The 21253-nt window shown below is 42.6% G+C and overlaps 3 protein-coding genes across 9 annotated transcripts; 1 reads left to right on the top strand and 2 right to left on the bottom strand.

Moving 5' to 3' along the window:
• Positions 1–276: 276 nt before the first annotated feature.
• On the bottom strand, positions 277–7843 carry LOC105699399 (sorting nexin-25). 4 transcript variants are annotated; one of them, XR_001104023.1, is made up of 12 exons: positions 7255–7843; positions 6843–7153; positions 6608–6777; positions 6148–6542; positions 5650–6073; positions 4970–5274; positions 4629–4886; positions 4420–4553; positions 4115–4354; positions 3769–4051; positions 3268–3700; positions 277–3186 (listed from the first exon to the last, which is right to left on the bottom strand). XR_001104023.1 is itself a non-coding variant. In XM_012424342.1 (11 exons), exons 1-11 carry the CDS (start codon positions 7534–7536, stop codon positions 3647–3649), a joined length of 2856 nt encoding a protein of 951 aa, XP_012279765.1. In that variant the 5' UTR covers positions 7537–7843; the 3' UTR covers positions 277–3646. The 4 variants fall into 4 exon arrangements, 1 of the variants encoding a protein (XP_012279765.1); XR_001104024.1 differs by having other exon boundaries at positions 277–3474; positions 3545–3700; XR_001104022.1 differs by having other exon boundaries at positions 277–3455; positions 3545–3700.
• A 37-nt stretch (positions 7844–7880) lies between these two features.
• Positions 7881–18543, top strand: LOC105699400 (protein cramped). Of its 4 annotated transcripts, none has more exons than XM_012424346.1 (14): positions 7881–8002; positions 8292–8610; positions 8695–8958; positions 9028–9231; positions 9311–9501; positions 9584–10075; positions 10155–10325; positions 10396–10539; positions 10612–10923; positions 11031–11144; positions 11281–11747; positions 12598–12719; positions 14200–14429; positions 14516–14973. In XM_012424346.1, exons 2-11 carry the CDS (start codon positions 8400–8402, stop codon positions 11383–11385), a joined length of 2208 nt encoding a protein of 735 aa, XP_012279769.1. In that variant the 5' UTR covers positions 7881–8002; positions 8292–8399; the 3' UTR covers positions 11386–11747; positions 12598–12719; positions 14200–14429; positions 14516–14973. The 4 variants fall into 4 exon arrangements, with proteins under 4 accessions (XP_012279769.1, XP_012279767.1, XP_012279768.1 ...); XM_012424344.1 differs by lacking the exon at positions 7881–8002 and adding an exon at positions 8055–8199; XM_012424345.1 differs by lacking the exons at positions 7881–8002; positions 14200–14429 and adding an exon at positions 8055–8199.
• LOC105699401 (protein arginine N-methyltransferase 1) lies at positions 18489–21221 on the bottom strand. Its single transcript, XM_012424347.2, has 9 exons — positions 21106–21221; positions 20579–20926; positions 20318–20487; positions 20098–20226; positions 19885–19998; positions 19629–19816; positions 19341–19567; positions 18887–19246; positions 18489–18803 (listed from the first exon to the last, which is right to left on the bottom strand). The coding sequence occupies exons 2-9, from the start codon at positions 20913–20915 to the stop codon at positions 18694–18696; spliced, it is 1635 nt and encodes a 544-aa protein (XP_012279770.1). The 5' UTR covers positions 20916–20926; positions 21106–21221; the 3' UTR covers positions 18489–18693.
• Between the last annotated feature and the right edge of the window lie 32 nt (positions 21222–21253).

Raw genomic sequence — 21253 nt, 5'->3', positions numbered from 1 at the left:
ACAAAAATCATCCCCGATTAGGAATTACGAACCCCGGATAAGTCGAAAACCCGTCGACGTCCCATTTCCAGGGAAACGGCGACCTATCTCTTCAGGTTTTGCAGCGAAACAGGAGAAAATCGTCCTCGGAGGAACGAGCAAAAGGAAAAGTGCGAGATCGCCCCTTAACGAGAATCTTCGAGTCGGCGAGGAGTCCTCGAGAAGAAAATGAAGAAATAAAATAAAAAGGACCCTCCTCGATGTTTCCTTCCCGAGGGACGGAACCGAAGACCCAGGTTTTACTTTTTTTTACGCAGGACGAGAGGAAGGGAAATCGAATCAATTTCAGGAAAAATCGCAGTTAAGCGCACTCTCTTGACGACTCGAGATTCTTAAATGAAAAAGCCAGACATTCAGAGTAATACTCGATCGCAGTCTTGCGAAGCCCGAGACAATACCAGCTCCACTGAGGGAACTGGGTCCGAGATTTGATTTCCGCCCCCGGAATATCCGAAATAACGAAAATACCAGAAATGCCCGAAATACCAAAATACCCGAAATACTGAAACCGAACCGCCCCACAGCCCAACACGTATCCGACTATCCGGTATAGTTCACCATTGTCGTCATCCAAGATGTTATCGATATATGCATGCTACCTATCTATCTTTATATATATACATATTAATAAGGGGAGAAGACGGTCCTAAACTCGAAATAAGAGCGAGGGATGAGCGAATTGTAATTCAATTACCGCCTCACCTAATTGCGTCCGATCGGCTGTTTAAAAAGTGACTAGGAAAAAATCAGATCGGGCTAGATTTTTGCACGGTTGAAAAAGAAGAAAAAAGAAAATCCTTGCCGAAATTGGATGCAATTAGATGTGCCCATCTCCGCAGAGGATTCGCTGGAAGCTGCACCCCGGTATTCCCCAGGTCACGTTTCGCATTAAAGGGAGGAAAAAGCAGGAAAAAGAGGGAAAAGGGTCTCTTCCCAGGCTCGTCGGCGACGTCGTTCGACTGTCCCTAACTCGATCACGACGACGACCCGACGTCCTGACATTTATAAACTTGTTATGCAAATGTCAAAGGGGATTGGAAGAAAATAAAATTCCGAAAAAAAAGAAAAGAAAACGGTAAAAGTATATAAAAGAAGCGCGCGATGTTACCGTGAGATTTTCCGACATTTTCCGAGATTTTCTGACTCTCGATGTTGCTCCGAGACAAAAGTCAACAGAGAAGAGAGAAAAAGACGTCGCGCGCTTCGAGATATTTTAAATGCCATGGGCATTTTTACAGGTCGCCTGGTTGTTCGTTAAACCGGGGCCCGATTATTAATTTCATTAATTTTCTATCACCCTTTGTACGATTGTCGCACCTAGTCCGAGAGAGAACCCTCGAGAGTGTGGCAGAAAATATTTTCGAGTGATAATTCCCGAGTAGATCGGCGTGGGACTTAATTATTAAATAAAGGGTCAAGCCTGGACGGTTTTTTAGGGCCGGTTTAGCGAGTAAAGGAGCGACCCTTGTTCTCCACTATTAATGTCTATTTTTACGAACCAAGCGACGAGGGTTCCTTGCGAAGTTCAGGGCTCAGATGAACCGACCAAGTAAGCCTATTTAGACACCGTATAAAATGCAGACCGTTAACGTTATTATTACTACCACTATTACAGTGTTCCTACCCCACGAGGAAGTATTATAAAGAAAAGATATCAGAGATGCGTTATATCGAAGACGTTCGACGACGCCGTCTCTCCTTTTCCGGTTTGCTCGGGTCTTAAAGTGTCCCTTGGAAGGAGAAAAGAGAAAAAAAAATTAATTTCAATCACCGAGGGACAGTCTAAGTGTCGGACAAACGACAAGTCGAGGGAGGGCAAAAGCGCGATGCAATTATCGTCCTAAGTGTTAGGTATACGTACGGTAATTCATTAATTATGTCATTCTCATTACTTACGAGGACCGACTCGATTAGGTCATAGGTCAATTAATGTCAAGAGCCGACAGAGTTGCCCGCTCTTTGTTTCTCCTCGTCCCCTTTCGATGGCGGAAGTCGAGGAACCCTGAGAGAAAAAATAAACGTTCACTCGATCAATAAATTAATAAAGTAATAATTCGTTTAATTTCGAACGGGAGAGAGAGAGAGAGAAGAAAGAAAGAGATAACGAGAGCAAGTGAGAGCGAGAGTGAGAAAGAGAAAATGTGAAGAAGCTCCTCCGAGGGCGAGTCTTTTCTATATGATCTCGTATTCGTACTGTCTCGGTGCCAAAACCAGTCTAATGTTATACATGTGTACATAAACGTATGTATCGCTATGTTTAATTACTACTACGGTTGTAACATAAGGGATGACACTATATTGTACTATTTGTATAGGAGTTGCAAGTACTTTTAGAAGATTGTTTAAACGTATTTGTGCGCCATGTTGCCTCGCATGGCGCAGAAATAAAATATTCTGTATCCTATGTAATGATCTTGATTCAACTACTCATTGATAGGGACAAACCGATCAGTTTCCTTGAGTATTTTTATTTCACCTGAACGTATCGAACACATTGCACAATTATGGTACATTGACAGCTGATCGTAACACTAGGAGGCTCCTTGCCGACGTACCTCCTCGTAACGAGATAGAGTTCCATAATAGATAAATGCCTTATTCTACTGCAACTTATTACTAATCAACAGATTATAGTCACTCGGTTCATAAAATAGTTTTACGCGCATAGGACAGGGCTAGAACATTAACCGCTTCGATTGAACACGGAGTAAAGAAACGACAGTGATTGCTGTTGAATTCGGGAATAAATCGCTCCTATTTTGCACAGTTCGCTGGACATTAGCCACTCGAATACCTTTCTTTTCAGTAACGATAACCTAAATTAGGTGCAGGCACATCGTAAGACACGGTTTAAATGACCTCAAATTACGAAGAAAAATTAACAAGGAGATACAACTAAACAAGTTTTATATAAAATCCTATCTGTAACAAATCAGAGGTACGAAACAATAGTACAACGAATAAATTGCGATAAGTCACCACTGATGTCTTTGGTAGTTAGCACCTCATTGTTATTTGAACATTCATTCAATAGGAATAACGATCGAAACTACACTGCAGGAAAAATTGACTTGTATATAAAATATTTCTGACCAGACTCCCTGTAGACGGTTTAAGTGAAGACCTATCGAACGTGCCCATTCTAACCTAAAAGACACAGTATAATGAATCCACAATAATTTTTTTTAGTACTAGTAATAATTGATACTCGTCACGTTTTGAAGTAACCTGTATGTCGATCGGGAGAGCAGTGTTCATTATTCACGGATTATTAATCAGAATGCCAGAATCGTCCTCCCTGTTGAGTTCGACCCGAGGGTTGGTCCAAGTTTAATACTGCTGGTTCACCCCGAAGGGCGTGTGGTAAGTCATTGTTACGAGTTTATGTTGTCCGTTTTAAGAAATAAATCGATACACTGCAAGATGATGTTAGGCCTAATAACGAGTAAAAGATGTCGAGTATGCTAACCTAACCTAACCGAGAAAGTGAACATTCAATACTCACTAGTAAACTTCTGTTATCAATGGAATATTCGAAAATGTAAAAAAATAGTCTTTATAATCCTGTTCGTCTTTTATACATTGGCTGGTTTAAATGTAAGCAGTGTTACTTGTGTTGAAGCTCTGGAAAGACTTCATACATCAATACCTCAAATATGTCCTGAAAATTGAGTTACGATAAAGATTAATCGTCTGGCTGTTGCGATAAGGTATAACTAAGCGACTCACATAGAATAGCTGCTTGTTTAGGTTTACGTTCTGTAAAGTGTCAAATACTTTAATAGCGCCACGTTGAGCACTTTGTGCTCCCACCAGGTTCGTCAGTACATCAGGTACGTTGTTGAGAAACTGCCTTCGAGCCTCCCCTCTAGTTTTCAACTTTTCTTCATCCGTTCGAGTGACTACAGCCGCGACCAGTTGACCGTTAGGCCACCAGGATTTTGTAAATAATTGAATGTAATAGTGCAACATGGGCTCGGAAAATATCCAGGCTACGCTATCTCTAACTTGCCTGAGGAAATACCAAGTCATATCAATTAAAGCCATTTGATTTTAAATAATTTTTCATACCGACCTATTTATTGTTCTTCCATACGTGATTTGCACAAAGGTGATCAACGATCGCCTGAGCCATCGAAACACTCCTCTAAGATCGAAGACTTCTCCCAAGAGTGCATACAGAGGCTCTGCGATAGCATCTTTTCCAGGGCCCAAGTAACCATCGGTTACAGTGCGACCTGACTCGTTGTCATCTAGCAACAACGAGTAGTCCTCTTCTTCATCTCTTTCTCGTGAATCTCCACTACCACTGGATCTAACAAATAAATTTAGGACGTTCAAAATGAAATTTTGTAAGGTTAAAGTCCCTCTGTCACTTACGATTTAAATAGAGTCGATAAGGAAAATCTAGATTTCTTGGGGGACGGAGCAGTGTGCTTCAGATGCTCCGAGCTAGGACTTAGAAATGCATAAAGAGCTTCGCTTTGATTCAGTCTCTCATCTTCCAGGACAAACTATAAATAACATACACGATTATAAGAATTCTTTGAGTCACAGCTTTGACTATGAGGTTAAATTACCCGACTTACGTTCAGGTATTTCTGTATCTGGACCTTAGCCTTGTCCAAGGTGCTTTTGTCAGACTTGCCAAAGAACTTGATGGGTTGCGAGGGAAGCTCAAGATTCTTAACATTGGAGCAAAGCTGTCGCAGCTTTCGATGAAGCTCTTGAAATTCTGGCAGCCTGCGGAGAACCACCCATCCTGTGGAGATGCTCTCCAAGTTGCCCTCGTCCTCCGCCATGTGAACCACAAGAACGAACTGAGGAGAGTCCCCGTTATCTGGAATCTGACGATTGTCGTTCTCGGCACTGCATTTTTTTAACGGGTTGACAATAAAAAAACCAACTAGCAGGATTGTTCACCACTGACTTCCGCACTCTGGACGTCCGCCCTCCAGTGACCCAAATGTTCTGCCCACATTTCGGTATGATTCAAATGTGCCTCGAGCTGTCTTTTCTCTCCTTGCAGCCACTCGACTTCCTTCGCTAAGATGCTCAAGACTCGACTCTCCGGCTTCAGAGAGGATTTGAGAGCTTGAAGAGCCTGCATCTTGTTGTTAAGCTTCTCCTGTAGTTGATCAAACTTGCTGCGAGCGTAGTTGGAATGTTCGACGACGAGTAGGGCTGCGGTTTCAGAGATGGCTCCATCGATCGACTGTCGATCCTCCGACAGACCTGATTTGTTTATTTCCTCATGTGAAACGTGACGCAGAAAGATTTGTTAATCGAGTGGAAAATCAGAAATGTGATCAGTAATCAATAGAAAGTGACGCCTAGAAGCAAGTGACACTAGATAATCTCAAAACTAATTAAAGGAAGAAGAGTATTACAATAAATATTTTATAAGCTATAGGAAGTGATAAATTTTGCAAAGCTGACATAAAAGCTTCAAACTGTAACTAGACAAGCGAGGAATTTAATTATTTACGGAACGAAGAGAGTTGACTTACTATCGTCTGACGATGGAAAGAAAACAGCAAAATTATCAATGTTAAATCGGTCGAGAGAAAGAGAACCAACGAAAGCAAGTTAGAAAATATGAGAACTAACCATCAGCTCTCTCACTCAGCAGTGCTTCTTGCATCTTCTTATACTGCTCGCTAACTAGGAAGGAGGAATAGTACTTCTCTTCGATCGTCTTGACGACGGACTCCTGCACCTCGTAGAAGACATCAGGACCCTTGTCACCGAGGAGGAAACTCTCCATTCTCTTCCTGACATTCTTGTCGACTTTAATCTCCGCGGTAGGAGATCGAATATAAGTGTAAAATATCTCAGCGCCCAGCTGGTGCCAGTTAGATCTCTCGGAGGCCCTTAATTCTTGAACCGCTGCCCAGTATCCAATAAGACCCTGACTGGAGACCTGCTCCAAGAATTGAGATAGGTATCGGCGTCCTGTCACGTTGTCCAGGATCGTCTGCAGTGGCAAGACTCTTCCCTCCGCAATGGCAGTAGGATCTGATATGTCACTTTCCTGAAAATCCAGAAAAAATTTATTTTATTGACAGGTGCCATTAATCTCGTTCTTTTATATTCCTAAAAATTTACCTGAATCGGACACCCGTCCCAGCCTAATGTTTGCATTTGAGATTCGCATGTATTTTTGGCGTACGTCAATTGACTAATGTACCTCTTTAGTTTTCTAGCCTGGGTCCCATCGCACTTGCTGAAAGCATTGTTTTCTGGATCTAATCCCTGACTCCTTTTTATATTCTGTACAGTTGTTGCTTGCATGATTTCGGTTACGATATTGTATCTGATGTGCTTTAGAACCTCCAGGTCCTTTGAGCTCCGTATCATACAAATAAAGTCTTCAAATGACTCGGCATACTCATAAGTTTTTCTATGCATAGCTTCCGTTAACTGTTGCTGCTCTATGTAGAGTAGAATTTTTTGGTTGATATAATCGGGATCCGTTATTAAATCGATGGCAGGTTTGAGGACTGAAAGAATTATTGGAGTTGAATAAGTGTTACCACAGTTGACAGGTTGAAAAAATTATACTGACTTTTACATGCGATTACTTCTCGCAGGAGGAATTTTGATAGTGAAAGGGAATAACTTCGAGGTAAGAAGAACATGATACACAATTCGCTGACTTTTCTCAGGTACTCCAATTCTGCTGTACTTGACATAAGGTGTGCCGATAAAATAAAAACTGGGTCCTCTCCTTCCGATCTGTAAGTTCAATCAAGATTAATGAGGAGTGTATTTATTCATATAATAATTGCTTATTAACTTACACAGCAGCTTGTGCGATTCTGATTTTCTCGAAATGAAACGTGACTTTGTTAACGATGCTGCAGGCTACAAGCTTGGCATGATCTACACGCGATAATCGTTCGTGTAGACTTTGAATAGCTCCCCAGATATCTTGTTTCATATTATCTATGATCTGCTTTGGATCAAAGGCTAGATCATCTAACCAGAAGCCAACAAAATCTCTGAAAATCAAGTCAAGAAGATTCTGCAAGGCTCCATCGACTAGCCTCGTAAAGATAACAGGGTAACGTGAGTGCTTTCTGTCATTCAGAGGTTTGGGCTCGTAGCCTTTCTGGAATATGAAATAACAAGATGCATTGACAGTTTCACAAGTTAATTAAGAACTATCAGAATCGTGCAGATAATGTGACCAATTTCAAGAAACAAACCGACCATTAGCATATTACGGAATGCATCCATCTCTGCAATGGTCTTCGCAGTTCCAGCTCCGGTTTGATGTCTCGGTGACAAAGCAATGTGAATCAAGACTACGAGTAGCGTACCGCAGAAGCAACAAGATATCGTAAGGGATCCATAGAAGAAGCACCACAACATATTGTACCAATAGAAAAGAATGATGAGACTAACAGAAGCACATAGTGTGACGAGCAAAAACATCTTTGAGTCGTTCTTTGGCGTCGGAGATAGCTTGCAAGTCCACCCCGGCGTGCTCATCGAATGAATACTTTTATCCTTGGTGGCATTCAAAATTTTCCAAGCACCATCACCGTCTCTAGGGTTGTTAAGATTTAAAGATAATTATTGCAAAACACAGTATCGTTGCAGATCTTGGTGGCCCTTGATGCAGTAAAATCAACTTTGATATGTAGTTCTCAGGGATATTCTTTCGATGGTCGCAATCGCGACGCACTCGTTATTTTCATCCCATTTTTTACAATCATTTTTATTTCATAGAAATTTAGCGATTTGAAGCAATTAAGAGATGGCGACAGGTGTCGAGAACTTTATAAACCGCCATTTGCAAGAAGTGGGGTTAAAGACATCGCCATTGTTAAAGAGCCATCAACATGGCGGAACTTAATCGCTGTGAAAGGACGGTGTAGAAACATATCCATTTTAGATATGGAAGAGGTTCGTTGCAGAGCTACTGCGTGGCAACTCCATGTTTAAGAAACGCGAGGTATGGACACTCTCTATTACTTTATTACTCTTTGTTGGCAACTAGTCTTGTAAACTTTGGAAAATTGTCAAGTCGCAAATAGTTGTTTAAGGTTAGGTACGAATTAGAGCTTTTGCAAAGAATAATTTTAACCCTGAAGAGTAGTATGACTATTTGCATAATATCGAATGGAGACATTACACTACAAAAATATTAAGGTAGTTAAACTTCCCCTTGACAAATTTATTTTAGTTTTATGTTAAGTTTTAACGCTGAATGTGTGATGGTTATGTAGGGTATTTTGTTGCAGGCAATTTGCTAGAATTACGGAATTGTGAACGTCTTGTCTGTGATAACCTTCAAGTACGGTTTAAAATTAGTTTGGAGTAGATGAAGATATCCAGAGGTGTTGTGCAGTATGGAGACCACTGCAAAAACTGAGGACTCTGACAATCAAGCAACTTGTACTAACGTTAAAAAAGAAGATGCTTTGCTGTCTCAAAGTGGTCTCCCCATATCCGAAGCAAAGAGTTCAACAGATTCTAGAAATGTACAGGTTCGCATTGTACGTGGAACGAAAAAAATGAGAGTTGACTCTGGAGATGGAATCCAGATAAATGAAAAGAAAGGTTTGACAAATATTCCATGAGACCTTTTCAGTTATGTAGATTTGTTTGCGGATGAATTTGAATAAATTCGTTTCATATTCTTAGAATTAAAGGAAGATGATAACGCCGAGGCAAAAATAGTGAAGTCTCTTAAGCGGTCTTGCGAGTTATGGTCAATGGAAGACAAGAATACCTTCTTCAAAGCAATAAATGAATTTGGAAAAGACTTCGATGCCATGCAAAGTTATTTTTTGAGCCAAGGAAAGAAAAGAGGACTTTCAGATAATATGATCAAGAACAAAGAACAAATTCGCCATTTTTATTATCGTACTTGGTTGAAAATATCAAAACACTTAAAATTCTCGGATGGTGTGTATGAATATTCTACATTGGATATAAATTAATGTACCAGAAGCTTTTCATAAACATTGTCTACAGATGTTAAAAAAGCATCTCAGGAATTATATGGATTAATTAATTATGGAGAACTAAGAAGGAAACTTCCTCGTATACATGAAAAAGTTCATTTGAAGTTAAACGAACTAGTTTATTGGGGATCTACGCAAGTACGGCTCCGTGGAAAAACTATGAGGATTAAGACCCCGATCTGTCGAGCATTAAGAAAATTAAATCAATTGGAAGGTAATTGTGCATTAATATTTTACATGGGTATATTTTTGAAAGAAAATGTTACATCATATAAATGACCAAATAACTTTAGACTGGCAGGAGGAAATTAAACTCCCACCTAGAGTGATGATAGAATTACGGCCGGGTAATAATATGGCATGGTGGCAGGTGCAGGCGAATGCTATGAATCCCAGGGTTCGAACTCTTGTTCCAATTCAGCGCCGGTTATCGAGTATATTGATATTTCTACAGCAACGATGGAGACCTGTCAAGTATAGAACCGTATCCTTGAAAGATACTGCTTAAAAAATCTTACTTTTCATCGATCAGTAAATTAATATTAAATCCTTACATTATTATGCAGTGTACAAACATAGATCAAATTAACGGTGAATCGAAGGATACCAGATTACTTCGAGTCGCACCTCCTGATGGGTGCAAAATTGCCCTGCCAGCTGTAAACCTCGGAGAGTACCTCACTAGTAACAGCGTCAGCTTAAATTCTCATGAAAAGCGTTTTGGTCTTAAAAGTTCAAGAGTTGAGTTACTAGGCACAGTACAGCATTTAAAAAGTGTTGGAAAAAAAGGAATAAAACGCTCAAAAATAGACAAAAGGATTCCTAACAAAACGGATGATCAATTAATAGCGCCCGACAATAACAGTGACCTAGACATAGCAGAACCAGGTTTAAGTGTTTCCGAAAAACCATCAGTTGTAAGTAACATAGAAAAGTCAACGTCAGAACAAGTATGCGAGCCTAACAGATTTCCTGGTAGGGAAACCATTAACAGGATTAAATTAGGATGGACAGTAAAGGAAGCAAACACCATCACTGTCGGAGACCTCTTTTTAATGGTATCTTTGAAGTATAATCATTTTATTATATAATTTAAATTATTCACATTTTATTCATACAAATATATTTATTTATTAGTTTGGACGTGATTCAAAAATCAGTCTAGAATATTGGTGGGATTCCTCTCCTCGAGAAGATCTATCATCATCGGAGAAGTTAAAAGTAATTAGTACAACACACGACAATAGTTTGTGCCTGGCCTTACAGAAATTGCTGTCCATTGCTAGACATAGTTATGGCACAAGCAAGGTATTGAAAAATTATTTTTCTCTAATTGTTATAATGTTACGTTATATTATATGTCAATTTTTTTGCCTAGGGTTACGATAATACTTCTGGAAGTAACGAAACAGTCATTTCTTCGCGAATACCTTCCACCAAGGAATCCACGTTCAGACGACCTCTAATTCCTCAAGCCTATCATAGAATTGGCGGACCTGATGCTTTCAAAACTCAGTTAGACGTAAGCCTTGTATTCCCAATGAGAGTAATGCGGTATTTAAATAAATCATGTTTAATTGCGCATTTTCTTTAGAAATTCAAGACTCGTTTCTGCAAGAAGGGGAGAACGGTCAGACAACGAAGTCTTGTTGTGCAACGAGTATTGCCATTGGTGTCCGATGCTGCAGTACCTTTGGAGAAAAGTGCACCAAGTGAAACAGTGGATATTTTGAACAGTACTATCAGAGAAAGCAGCAAAGCTCCGGAGTCAGAAACAAACGGATCACAAGACAAACATTTCCTAGAGGTCTTGGCTGTCGGAGATCAAGCGAAACCTTCCAATTCAATCATTACGAGTGCTACGCAAATTCTCAAGGAAGGCGAACATCAATGGTTGAACAGTGAGGTAAGTTTACGTAAAATCAATTTCCTACAAAGATAAGTATTATTACATTTAAGATAAGTAATTTATTCATTGTAATCTTAATTCGTAACAAGGGTATATTTTTTCAGGTTGCAGATTTTTCATTGAGCAGCTTTTTAGGCCAGCTCGATTCTCCCATTAAAGTGTCGCAGCGTAGCCATATAGGAGCCCATTCAGTAGACGACATCCGCCCATCGTCTGACGTAAGGAATTTTGTCTTGAAATTTACGAACAAATATTGGTATTATCGCTCCTAGAGTCTTTGACCTAGTGGGCTTGCAAGATACGGAAAATATAATCTTATTGATTCGTTGCTCCATATCGCTTTAATGTTTACAGGTCATATCGCAAATGCAAGGACTGATGGGCGAGAACAGTGTAGATTACATGGCGAAATTCGCTAATCTCGCCTCGCAAATAGCCTGCGACGAGCACAGAAAGTAGGCAACATCGCTGTAATAATATGTAAATATGTTTATAGTAACAGATAAGGTTGACTGCGAACGATGAGACTAGCTGAATTTTTTTTTGTTCACTTCCCATCCTGTACTACATACAAGAATCATCTTTTGTACATAGTCCACGGTACGATCCTTTCGGCAAGTATGACAATAGACAACTAATTTATTGTAATACATGTTTAATACTCTTCCCTCATTCGCTAAAATTCCATGTTCAATCAATTTAGAACTACGGAGGGACTTCAAAGTGAGTGCGAGGAGTGAGTACACCAAATCTTCCCAATCCTTTGCCGAACATCCCACCACTTTTAAAGCAGAAACGAAGATACTATCATAAGCAACTCGGTAGGTTCGACATTATGACCGATGGTTTAATTACGTAATTACGTGTGTACGTTCATCGCAAGTGTGCCGGTGGTCACAAACACAATCCTCCGAGTAAACAGCGAGTTAAGAAAATTTAATGAAACCGAGACGTCGAAACTGCGGAGGTCTACCGAGGGATCAAGGTTGCTGTTTATATCTCTGCGTTAAACAAATTAGGGTCGTCTTCTTTAATTCCTCGCGCATCTCCGGACCACGTGTAGCTTTATATCCTGTTATGCAGCGTGTCGGTTCACGCGGCTATCATCTCGACACGTGAAGAGCGGGCACGTGGGTCGGGCGGGAAACCGCGCGTGGACAAAAGAACCGCCATATTTAAATTGCGAAATGCTCCTCCGGTGATTCGTCGCATGACTCACGCGATTCGACACACGTGACCTGAGCGATCCGACCAATCGGCGCCTCTCTTTACTATCGGACACGATTTTCCTCGTACACGGAGTCGCCACGACGAATCGTGGATTATTATCGGTCAATCAAAAGAGGGCAGATTCATTTTTCGACACTTTCACCCTATCCCTCGCTATTCCTCCGTTTGTTCAATGTGAAATCCACGAAACTAGAGCAACGAGCCGCCCGCAACGACGTAAGTCTCTTTGAGCAGCTTTTTGACTAGATTCCGAGTTTTCGGCACCGCCGGTGGATAAAAAAAAAAATAAAAGAATCGGCGTTAAGAATAGCTCTCGAGTCGTTTCCATGCATTCGGATTCCCACGGAATCGGGACAAAAGGCGGGGCTTTGGAAATGTACCCCGGTAATACTTTGATTATTAATATAATTCTTCTTTTTCCCCGCTATGCGGATGTGGTAGGAATTCCTGGTCACCATCCTGGTCTGGACGAGTTCGTTTCTCATCGCCTTTCCGGTCGGCTCCGCAAGTCTACCGGGTAACCACCAGAAGAAAAAGAGCAACGCTTTCCTCTCTGGGATTGGGTAAGCGTGAAAAAAGTCGACGCTTTCCTCCGCGGGATTGGAGTTTCACTTGGAACGTGACTTGATGCGCACGCGAGAAAATTAGGAATAAATCACGAGAGCGCCCAGAGAGCGTAGAATTAATTCCGGCGCTAAGGGGCGGATGACGTCGTCGCAATTGCATCGCATTTCAAGTGGACGGTAATGGCAGATGACGTCAGCTGTGCACGTCATCGAATCGCTCGCCGGCTAAGAATACATGCGATCGCGATTACGAGTCCAGGGTATCGGGGTTTCGCAAAAAGTAGCCCGAATGGACGACTCCAAATGGCCGAGAGACGAGTGGAGTGTATTTACTCCCGGGAGTAAACACGCTGGCGCGGATAAGAACGTCGACGTGAATCACGGCGCGTCGGTTGCGTCGACGTCTCGTTTTCTCTTCTGCGAAAAGTGCACTTCTGCCGGATAAACCGGTTAGCCCGAGCTCGCCAATTTCAGGAGCTTCTAAATCCTTGTTATTCCACGCGAGAGATATCTTGTATAATCTTAGCGCAGTGTGATTTTTTTCCCCTTTTCCTTCCTGCCGCCGGATCTATGATTAATGGATGTCGGCAGTGCGGGATGAGATGACGAATGGTAATCGGGTTCTGTAGACGCATAGATATTGAGTTTTTTATTTACTTTTTTTTTTAATATTACTATGACGTTTACATGCCTCGCGATGATAATGCGCATTCGTAATCGCCCCTTGGGAGAATGCGATCCCTTGTTTACCTGGATGACAGAAAGTGAACCTCCCTCGCTATGGGGGCTTCGTAAACGTTTGTAAATCGTACCTTATTAACCCCTCTTTACCTGCGCGTTGATTCATTCATCGCACTTGTGGTGGTTACGTGATATCGTCGCACGCGCGGCCACGGTCGTGGAACGCCACCTCGGGCGGTGTGTGCGCTCGAGATACAGAGTTTATAAATAAGTCGGCGAGGTTGTGTCAGCGATTCGCCAACGGGACAAGTTAGGGGCTACGATTGGTCGGCGCGAAATGCGGGAAAATCCCGGGCCGGCCTGTCCGGTTCGGCCCTGCCTTTAAGCGGCGAGGTTATTTTCTGCGATAATCGGACGGATCTTTAAATCCTCTTCGGAATCCGTTGCGCAGTATCGTCTCGTGGATTCTTCCCTGAATTCCTCCGCGATCGAGATGCTCTATTTTCGAACGAGAGAAACGAAAATAAGGGTCTCTCGATCGGCATATTCAAACGAGGGAATCGCGGATCTTCGAGCCACGTGATTGGTCGGCGCGCCGCGCCGACGCTCCTGATTGGTCGAGGCCGGTGCGCGCGAAGCGTGCGCGTCAAACCGACGGGCGGGAAAACTCCCCCGATTTTCCTGTTCGAATGTTCAGGACTGAATTCCCATCCTCGTTGAGGAATACCGCGTGAAGAAACTCCGTCGACGTTCCGGAATAATCTACGAGGCCGCTAATTGCTGGCGATGTGCGCAGGCGGTACGTAATCTCGAATTACCCCCGCCGTGAATCACGAACCGGTCGATCGGAGTTCCGCCATTTTGGTCCCGGGCGGATTTTCGAAGCCAGAGGACGCGAGTCAAAAATAAACGCCTCCCCGTCCGGTCAAGATCGTCCCGCTAATCGGACTGGAAACAATGGAAACGATGGAAACACCTCGTAAAGACTCGGAGATGCCCCGACGGAATTTCGTCACCGCGTTTCAGGTTAGGTTTAGGTTAGATCTCGCGCAGACCGCTTATCACCCATGGACAACTTCGTTCGGGTTTTAACGTTTTATTTAAAACCGCAGAGTCCCGCGGGGTATGCCCCTCGCAGAAGCCTGCGTCGCAGACGCGGAATGCCTAAATAAAACACCCAGCTTGCGTCAGTGAGTCACGATTGGTCGAGACCGCCGAGCGGGAATTTCCCGGCAACCTGCTCGCCGGCGGATCTCCCTCTCCGAGTCGACATTCTCGCTGCGACCGGCGAACGTGGCGGACGCTTCGAGAGACAAGCGGCGCGAATTTCGATGATCCACTACGCACCCACGGCCCCGTCGTAACGGATAAACAAACGTCTACGTAATTGGTGCACGTAATACTCGCGTAATTAGTGGGAACTACGAGAGGGAACTGTACTCGCGTAATGTGAATCGGACTCCAGTGTACGGCTGTTATTATTTCATGTTAAGAGGATTCATGATAAGCGCGCGCTGTTACGTATAACGAGGAGGTTCGGGAACGCGCCGATCCGCAACCGGAAACATGAGCGCCTTTTTGAGTAATTACATTAACGAGATGTCTGAGGTGAGTTGGGACCTCCTTGAGGGAATTAAATTCTCGTTGGTTGTTCCGACGTTATGTTGCAATATTTATGGTGCTGATCGAGAATTACTTGCCTGCAGGTGTACTCGGCTTTCGCGATTCTCAACCGGGACGAGACTGACCACATCATAATGGACATGGACTCGATAGCCTTGCAGCAGAACTCCCTTCCCGTGCCAGGCATGTACGAGGCGACGCACAAGAAATTCTCACTAGGTAGAGATTAAACTGCGATCGGCTAGTCGGCCGATTTACGGGAATTTTGCAGGGTATTCTTGCGATTGGAATAGTTATTTAACGGGATTGATTGCCGCAGGAGACGACCTCTTCGACGACGAGGTGATCGACAGTGCCGGATGGTTCGACAAACCCATCAGAGACTGGAGCCAGGAGGAGACGATAAACTGGCTGATGTCCGCGGCCACTCACATGGAGCAGCCCTACAGCTCCATCCAGAACAGTCTCGCCATTCCTGGGAGAGATTTGATAGCCCTCAGCAGGGACAACTTCATCGCCCACGACCCCGTATACGGGGAGAGACTTTACGACCTGCTGCACTCCCAGTATGCCTCCAATCTGCGTATGTAGTCGTTAATTACGAGAGTTTTATCCTGAGATGGTCGTTGCGATTTACGGTCCTGATAATGACGCTCGATTTGCATTTCAGTGCCACCTTTCGATACCATCGCCCCGCTGTCCGAGGATGAGTTCACCAGAGTCAACTCCAGCAGTATTTCCGGTGAGCACTGGTCGGCTCTTGACGCCCCTCCGATTGTGTCGTATGTTAAAATATTGCGGGATATTTTAAGAAATACCCGGTGTGGGTATACGCGCTGCCGGATGCTGCGTCGGATGCCTCGGGTAGCCGGCGACATTCATTGTGGACGTCTCTCCTTCTTTTCTGATTGCCTAATTTCGTCGGTTTCCCCGGACACTCGATTTCGTCGATGTCTTCGCGGTCGAGCTTCCATTTTTTATCTCTGTTTTTTTTTTTTAGGCCGTGGAGACGTAATATGTGATTTTTCTTTATCCTTTTGCAGACGCCGAGTCGGAGAACAGTGTCGAACTTTCAACGAGGCGCGCCAGTGGAAGGCCTCGAGGGTACAAGCAAAAGAAAGCTCGTAAGTGAAGGAACGCCGAAAGATGCTTGGAGCGGTGGTGAATATTTTCATTTTAAATTTATTACGGTATTCTTTATTTTTTCGCTTTCAGCCAAGGGCCAAGGGAAACTGTGGGAGTTCATCAGGGACCTCTTACGGAACCGGGAAACGTGTCCGAGCTTAATCTGCTGGGAAGACTACTCTCAGGCGAAATTTCGGTTCGTCAGAAGCGACGAGGTGGCCAAGCGATGGGGCTCGCGGAAAGGAAACACGAAGATGACTTACGAGAAGCTGAGTCGCGCCATGAGGTGAGTTTTTTTAATTTTACAGTACTTTATACTGTCTTTTTTTTTTTATGGAAAGGTGTAACGTGGATCTGCGCTTGTAGATACTACTACAAGAGCAAGATATTCCTGCCGGTTCTCGGCCGACGTCTCGTCTACCAATTCGGCCCCAACGCGAAAGGATGGCAGACTGACAATCCAAATTTCCGACAATAAATGAGGACGGCCACGTGATTGAATTGTTAAGCGGAATACTCTAAATTCGGTGCGAATGGTAGGCCTGTGCAATCGGCGCGCTGGAAGTCAAGTTTATCGGAGCTGCGGTGGACCGAGTCCACTATTTCTTTTTCTTTTTTTTTTTTTACAGTTTGTACAGGCCAGCTGGTCATGCGATTGTAACACCGAAAGTCACTGGAATGTCGAACCTTCCTTGAATGCAATATTCAAACGGAGCAACTCATGTGATACAGTAGAGACAAGCGGAGTGTATAGTCCTATCGCTCGGCAAATAGACGTATTACGTACTTAGAATCGTTCGGTTTTCCCGACATTAATGTCGAACGAGATGTTCGAGGATTGACTGAGAATGCTATTTAATGTCCGAGGGAGCCGGTGGAGAAATATTTTTGTATTATTAATTGTTAATAAGAGGCGTATGTTGTGATAGCTTGTAGTACTACGTTAGGACTCGAGGAGTAAAGTTTCTATATCGGTGGCCGTTGAATGCGAGCCTCAATCGGGAAATGTCAGGAGGCACAAGCGTACACGGTAAAGCCTGTAAAGTTTTTATTTCGTAATCATATAGTCGCGCTACAGTACTACGTAAGTAGTTTTACAAACGTACTTCGTTTAAGACTCAACTAGCGACCGGCAGTCGAGGACCTTATTTAAAAAATTGCGGCGCAACGATTTATTTTTTTTTTTTTTCGAGATGCTCCAATTACGGATTATATTTATTGCGCCGTTGCTAGACCTCCTATATCACAGAATATTAATTGTGAATCACACGTTTCACTATGGAAGCATCGGTGGCACTAAATGTCGGAGAGTGTGCCACCGCCATTGGTGCGGTCTGCAGGTTTACTTAATAGAGAACTTTATATAATACGTACGTGTATATGTGATAAGATATATATATATATATTTTTTAAGAAAAAGCGTTGAACTTTTGTGCAAGGCGGAAGATCGGTGTAGAATAGCGTCGACAGATCGAGATAGAATATACATTGTGATAGATGAGCAAAAAAGAGGCCTCATCGTTCTCAAGTCCGATCGTACAAGTAATCGGCGATCGATCGGTACGATTTCATCCTACTGTAAATATCTAAGATCACTATTAGGGACGTAACATTTTATCTCATTCACCTGAGCAATTACGGAATGCATTCCTCTTGAAGATGAGGCTTCACCTAACGACGTTTACCATCAAATCGTGAAGAATAACGATTCTCTGAGGAATACATTCGGTTACTGCCAATGGCGACGAATTTACATGCAGCCTAAGTTCATCTTTTAATATCACCCTTCGAAATAAACTGTCGATCGTTGATCTTTGATTGTGCAAAACTGGTCTCTGAGAAAACTGGCATCGAAGTTCTGGCCTTTCATGGAAGTTCGATTCCCAGCATCCGATTATATCGATTAAGTGCGATCGATTAAATATTGGCGACTTATTGTGGGATAAATTCGGCTTAAGTTACGTTAAGTAGAGCTTAAAAAGTTTGAACTCGGTAAGCCCTAATGTGCGACGCAATCCTAAGGAGAGCTCAAGCTCGTTATTTTCAAGAAACCTTGTAACCAATGCGAGCTGATCTTCACTTTTCTTTTCTTTTTTTTTTTTAATACTGGAAGAGCCTGTACGCGTCGATAATTAATCTAGCACGCACGTGTATATAAGTCATACATAAATGCAATCGTTAATGCAGACATCTTTTACGTCTGCACCTAGAATCGTTTAATATTCTCAGTGGAGATACTTCGTCGAACGAAGTACGCGTGGTAATAATGCGTAGAGGTTATTTGGGGGGGGGGGGAACCCCTTAAACTATGATGAAAAAAAAACCATAGTCTACAAATATTCTCCTAGTGATTTAATCATTTTACTCGAAAAATAGAAAACTAGCGTTAGTACTTGCTTATTGTCTCTTGCTATCGACTGCGTGGAATTTCATCTACTTAAATATGCAATTACCGAAAACATGATCATTTATTTTCTAATGTCATTTCTGACATCTCGGTAAGAAAGGGTTAAATGTATGTAATTCTCTGAGCTTTTCGTACTTAATCCAAGTGGTAGACTTGACTGACATTTTTTATCTGAATGGTTATTATGAGTCCTCGTATGTCCTTCATGTGTCTACTGCAAATTAATTTCCCTGTCAGTATCTCACCTGGAACGTAAAAATCAAGGAAAAATGGAATAACTGCAACCCATTGTTATGGTTAGAATTTAATAGGTCTACTGTTTAATTACCTTCTGTAATACTTATCGGTTCACTTAATGAGAAAACAGTTTGTTTCCAATGGGTAGGTGGTGAGTGAGGTCCGGTACTAAAGTGAACGGGATTGTCCAAATCGAAGAACACATCGAAGTACCCAATAATTGCAGTGAGTGGACCGGTTTTCTTTACTGTCAAGTTGAACGTAGTTGAAAAATTCACGCAGTCCGTGGAAACCGTGTACAGGTCGAAGGACTGAATTTCAGCTACGCTGGTTATTAAATGTTGAGCATTGCAGATCTCAATACTTGGTTCTCGCACCACCTCTGCCTTCATGCAACTCATTTTAAAGCCGTAAACGTTTGACCAGTAATCCACTAAATCTACGTAGCGTTCTGGAATAGTGATAAAATTAATTATTAGACAAAATCAGGATACTTCACCTGACCTATCTGCTTAATTCTTTAATTGGCAAGTGCAAGTACATACTTGTATCTCCACTTCCCACGATACTAATCGTACACCTGTTTGGCAAAAGCACCCCTCCAGGTGAGAGATAATGGTCCCTTGCATAAATCACAGTGTCTAACATGCCTTCAAATAGTAAAAAATATCCCATCCATTCGGACACGATTGCATCGACTTTTTCTTCAGGAAATTCAATGTCTTCGAGTCTACCTTTTTTGAGCGTTATTATATCCGTGAGATTGTTCTCCCTGAAAGCAATTTTTAGAAACTTAGAATATGTATTATTAACTGAGCCAATTGGCAACGTACCTCACAATATCCATTGCATGGTATATAATTTCTGATTGGTCAACACTAATCACTTTACGACAGCCTGACTTTGCTGCGAACATGGATAGGATGCCAGTGCCACATCCAACATCCAGCATTATACAATTACTGATCTTATTCGAGTTCATTAGTAATGCATCACGATAACTTTCAGTTCGTACTTTATCCTAGTAAAATATTTCTTGTAATTTTTGAATAATTATTTTATAATCGGTAGAATTATGATGGGATATACCGTTAACATCTCATGATGGATAGCAAAATGACTGTATGTCCTGAAATATCCGTCATCATAGTCCATACTCATACTTTTTGAAATGGTATTTAGATGTGCATTCTCATCGGTGTTCTGAAAAGGTTGATATTTAAAACATCAACGAATAACCTAAACGTTAACATTTATTCGATTCAAGTTTTTTTGAATGGTATCATGTGCATAAAAGCCTACTATCAATGTATTATTCTGACTACAGTCTTCACCATCATCTGAATGCATTTGAATGGAACTACTCCGTGAGTTTTTTGGCTCTTCATCCAAAACGAGACTTCGTGCCTTTTTGACCATCACATCTATTTGCTAAAAAAAAAAAATACATAATTTAACGATCCAATGCACCACTAGGTGGTTTTCCTTGGATGAGCGACCATGAGTGACACGCGTATCACACCTGTGTGGCCATTAGGCAAGCGAGTTCCCGTTGCTCCAATTGTGCTTTTAGGGACTGGATCGTTCTTTGCAGTTCCGCAAAATGTGCCTCCGATAACGTAACACAGCCATTTTCTGAATTTACCGGATAAGCAATCGGCTTGGCCGTGCTGTCTTCTATTTCCTCGATATCTAAGAATAAGTATAAGTGGTATCAAATCGTACGCTACCTTTATCAGAGTCGATGCAACGTTTACACATAAAAAACAGTATTTATAATAACCTAGCATCAACCAAGCATCGTCTTGAAGTACCGGCATCAAATATTCATCGCTATTCCACGACTTCGACTCGGCTGAATTCAGTTCCTCCGGGGAAACCTCCTTCCGTCTGATAAAATTCACGAGTTTAATGTACGAATACACGTCCAATGCGTGTTTGGTTTTAAAGGTAGCCAAATTGAAGTCGTGAAACACCTCTACGTGTCTCAAGGCCTTGGGTATGCTATCGACGACTTCCTTGCAAAACAAGCATACAACATTCTGAATGTCGTCGTTAACCTCATCCCAATCATCGCCGCTGTCGGCGTCATTCGCGTCCTCCATGTGTACATCCGTCATCTCGCGAGCTCCTGGAAAGATCATTAAACTCGATCACCCGTTTTCCTCGACGAGACCTGGCGGGAATCGCCAACGAACGTTCGCATTTTCTACCGAAACCGAGCAAAACTCGCGAGTCAGGCAAACCGGGGGCATTCGAGCAAACGTGCAACAACCCGCGAGTAGCCAACATTATCGACTCGCCACGCACCTAGCGAAGAACGTAGGACAAAACCAAGGTTAAACCCAACCCGTCAGTCCGCAGCGACCACGCGCGCACGTGTATTAAACCTCGGCGCCATTTTATCCATTTTCTCTCCGAATCTCGTAGCGGCCGTCGCGGACTACGGGTCGACCGA

Source organism: Orussus abietinus, unplaced genomic scaffold, assembly GCF_000612105.2.
Source record: "Orussus abietinus isolate OABI.00-Male unplaced genomic scaffold, Oabi_2.0 scaffold8, whole genome shotgun sequence".
Lineage (NCBI taxonomy): Eukaryota > Metazoa > Arthropoda > Insecta > Hymenoptera > Orussidae > Orussus > Orussus abietinus.
This window is presented reverse-complemented; position numbering and strand designations above follow the sequence as displayed.

Bases quoted from the DNA above. Each gene is read 5' to 3' on its own strand.
- LOC105699399 (XM_012424342.1), bottom strand. From the start codon at position 7,536: ATGAGCACGCCGGGGTGGACTTGCAAGCTATCTCCGACGCCAAAGAAC. The intron at 6,778-6,842 runs GTAAGTTAATAA...TTGAACTTACAG, and splicing joins AGAATCGCACAAGCTGCTGT to ATCGGAAGGAGAGGACCCAG. The intron at 6,543-6,607 runs GTCAGTATAATT...TAATTCTTTCAG, and splicing joins AGAAGTAATCGCATGTAAAA to TCCTCAAACCTGCCATCGAT.
- LOC105699400 (XM_012424346.1), top strand. From the start codon at position 8,400: ATGGAGACCACTGCAAAAACTGAGGACTCTGACAATCAAGCAACTTGT. The intron at 9,232-9,310 runs GTAATTGTGCAT...AAATAACTTTAG, and splicing joins AAAATTAAATCAATTGGAAG to ACTGGCAGGAGGAAATTAAA. The intron at 10,326-10,395 runs GTATTGAAAAAT...TTTTTTGCCTAG, and splicing joins ATAGTTATGGCACAAGCAAG to GGTTACGATAATACTTCTGG.
- LOC105699401 (XM_012424347.2), bottom strand. From the start codon at position 20,915: ATGACGGATGTACACATGGAGGACGCGAATGACGCCGACAGCGGCGAT. The intron at 20,488-20,578 runs GTTATTATAAAT...ACTTATTCTTAG, and splicing joins CGATGCTTGGTTGATGCTAG to ATATCGAGGAAATAGAAGAC. The intron at 19,247-19,340 runs GTATGTACTTGC...TCACTATTCCAG, and splicing joins CGTGGGAAGTGGAGATACAA to AACGCTACGTAGATTTAGTG.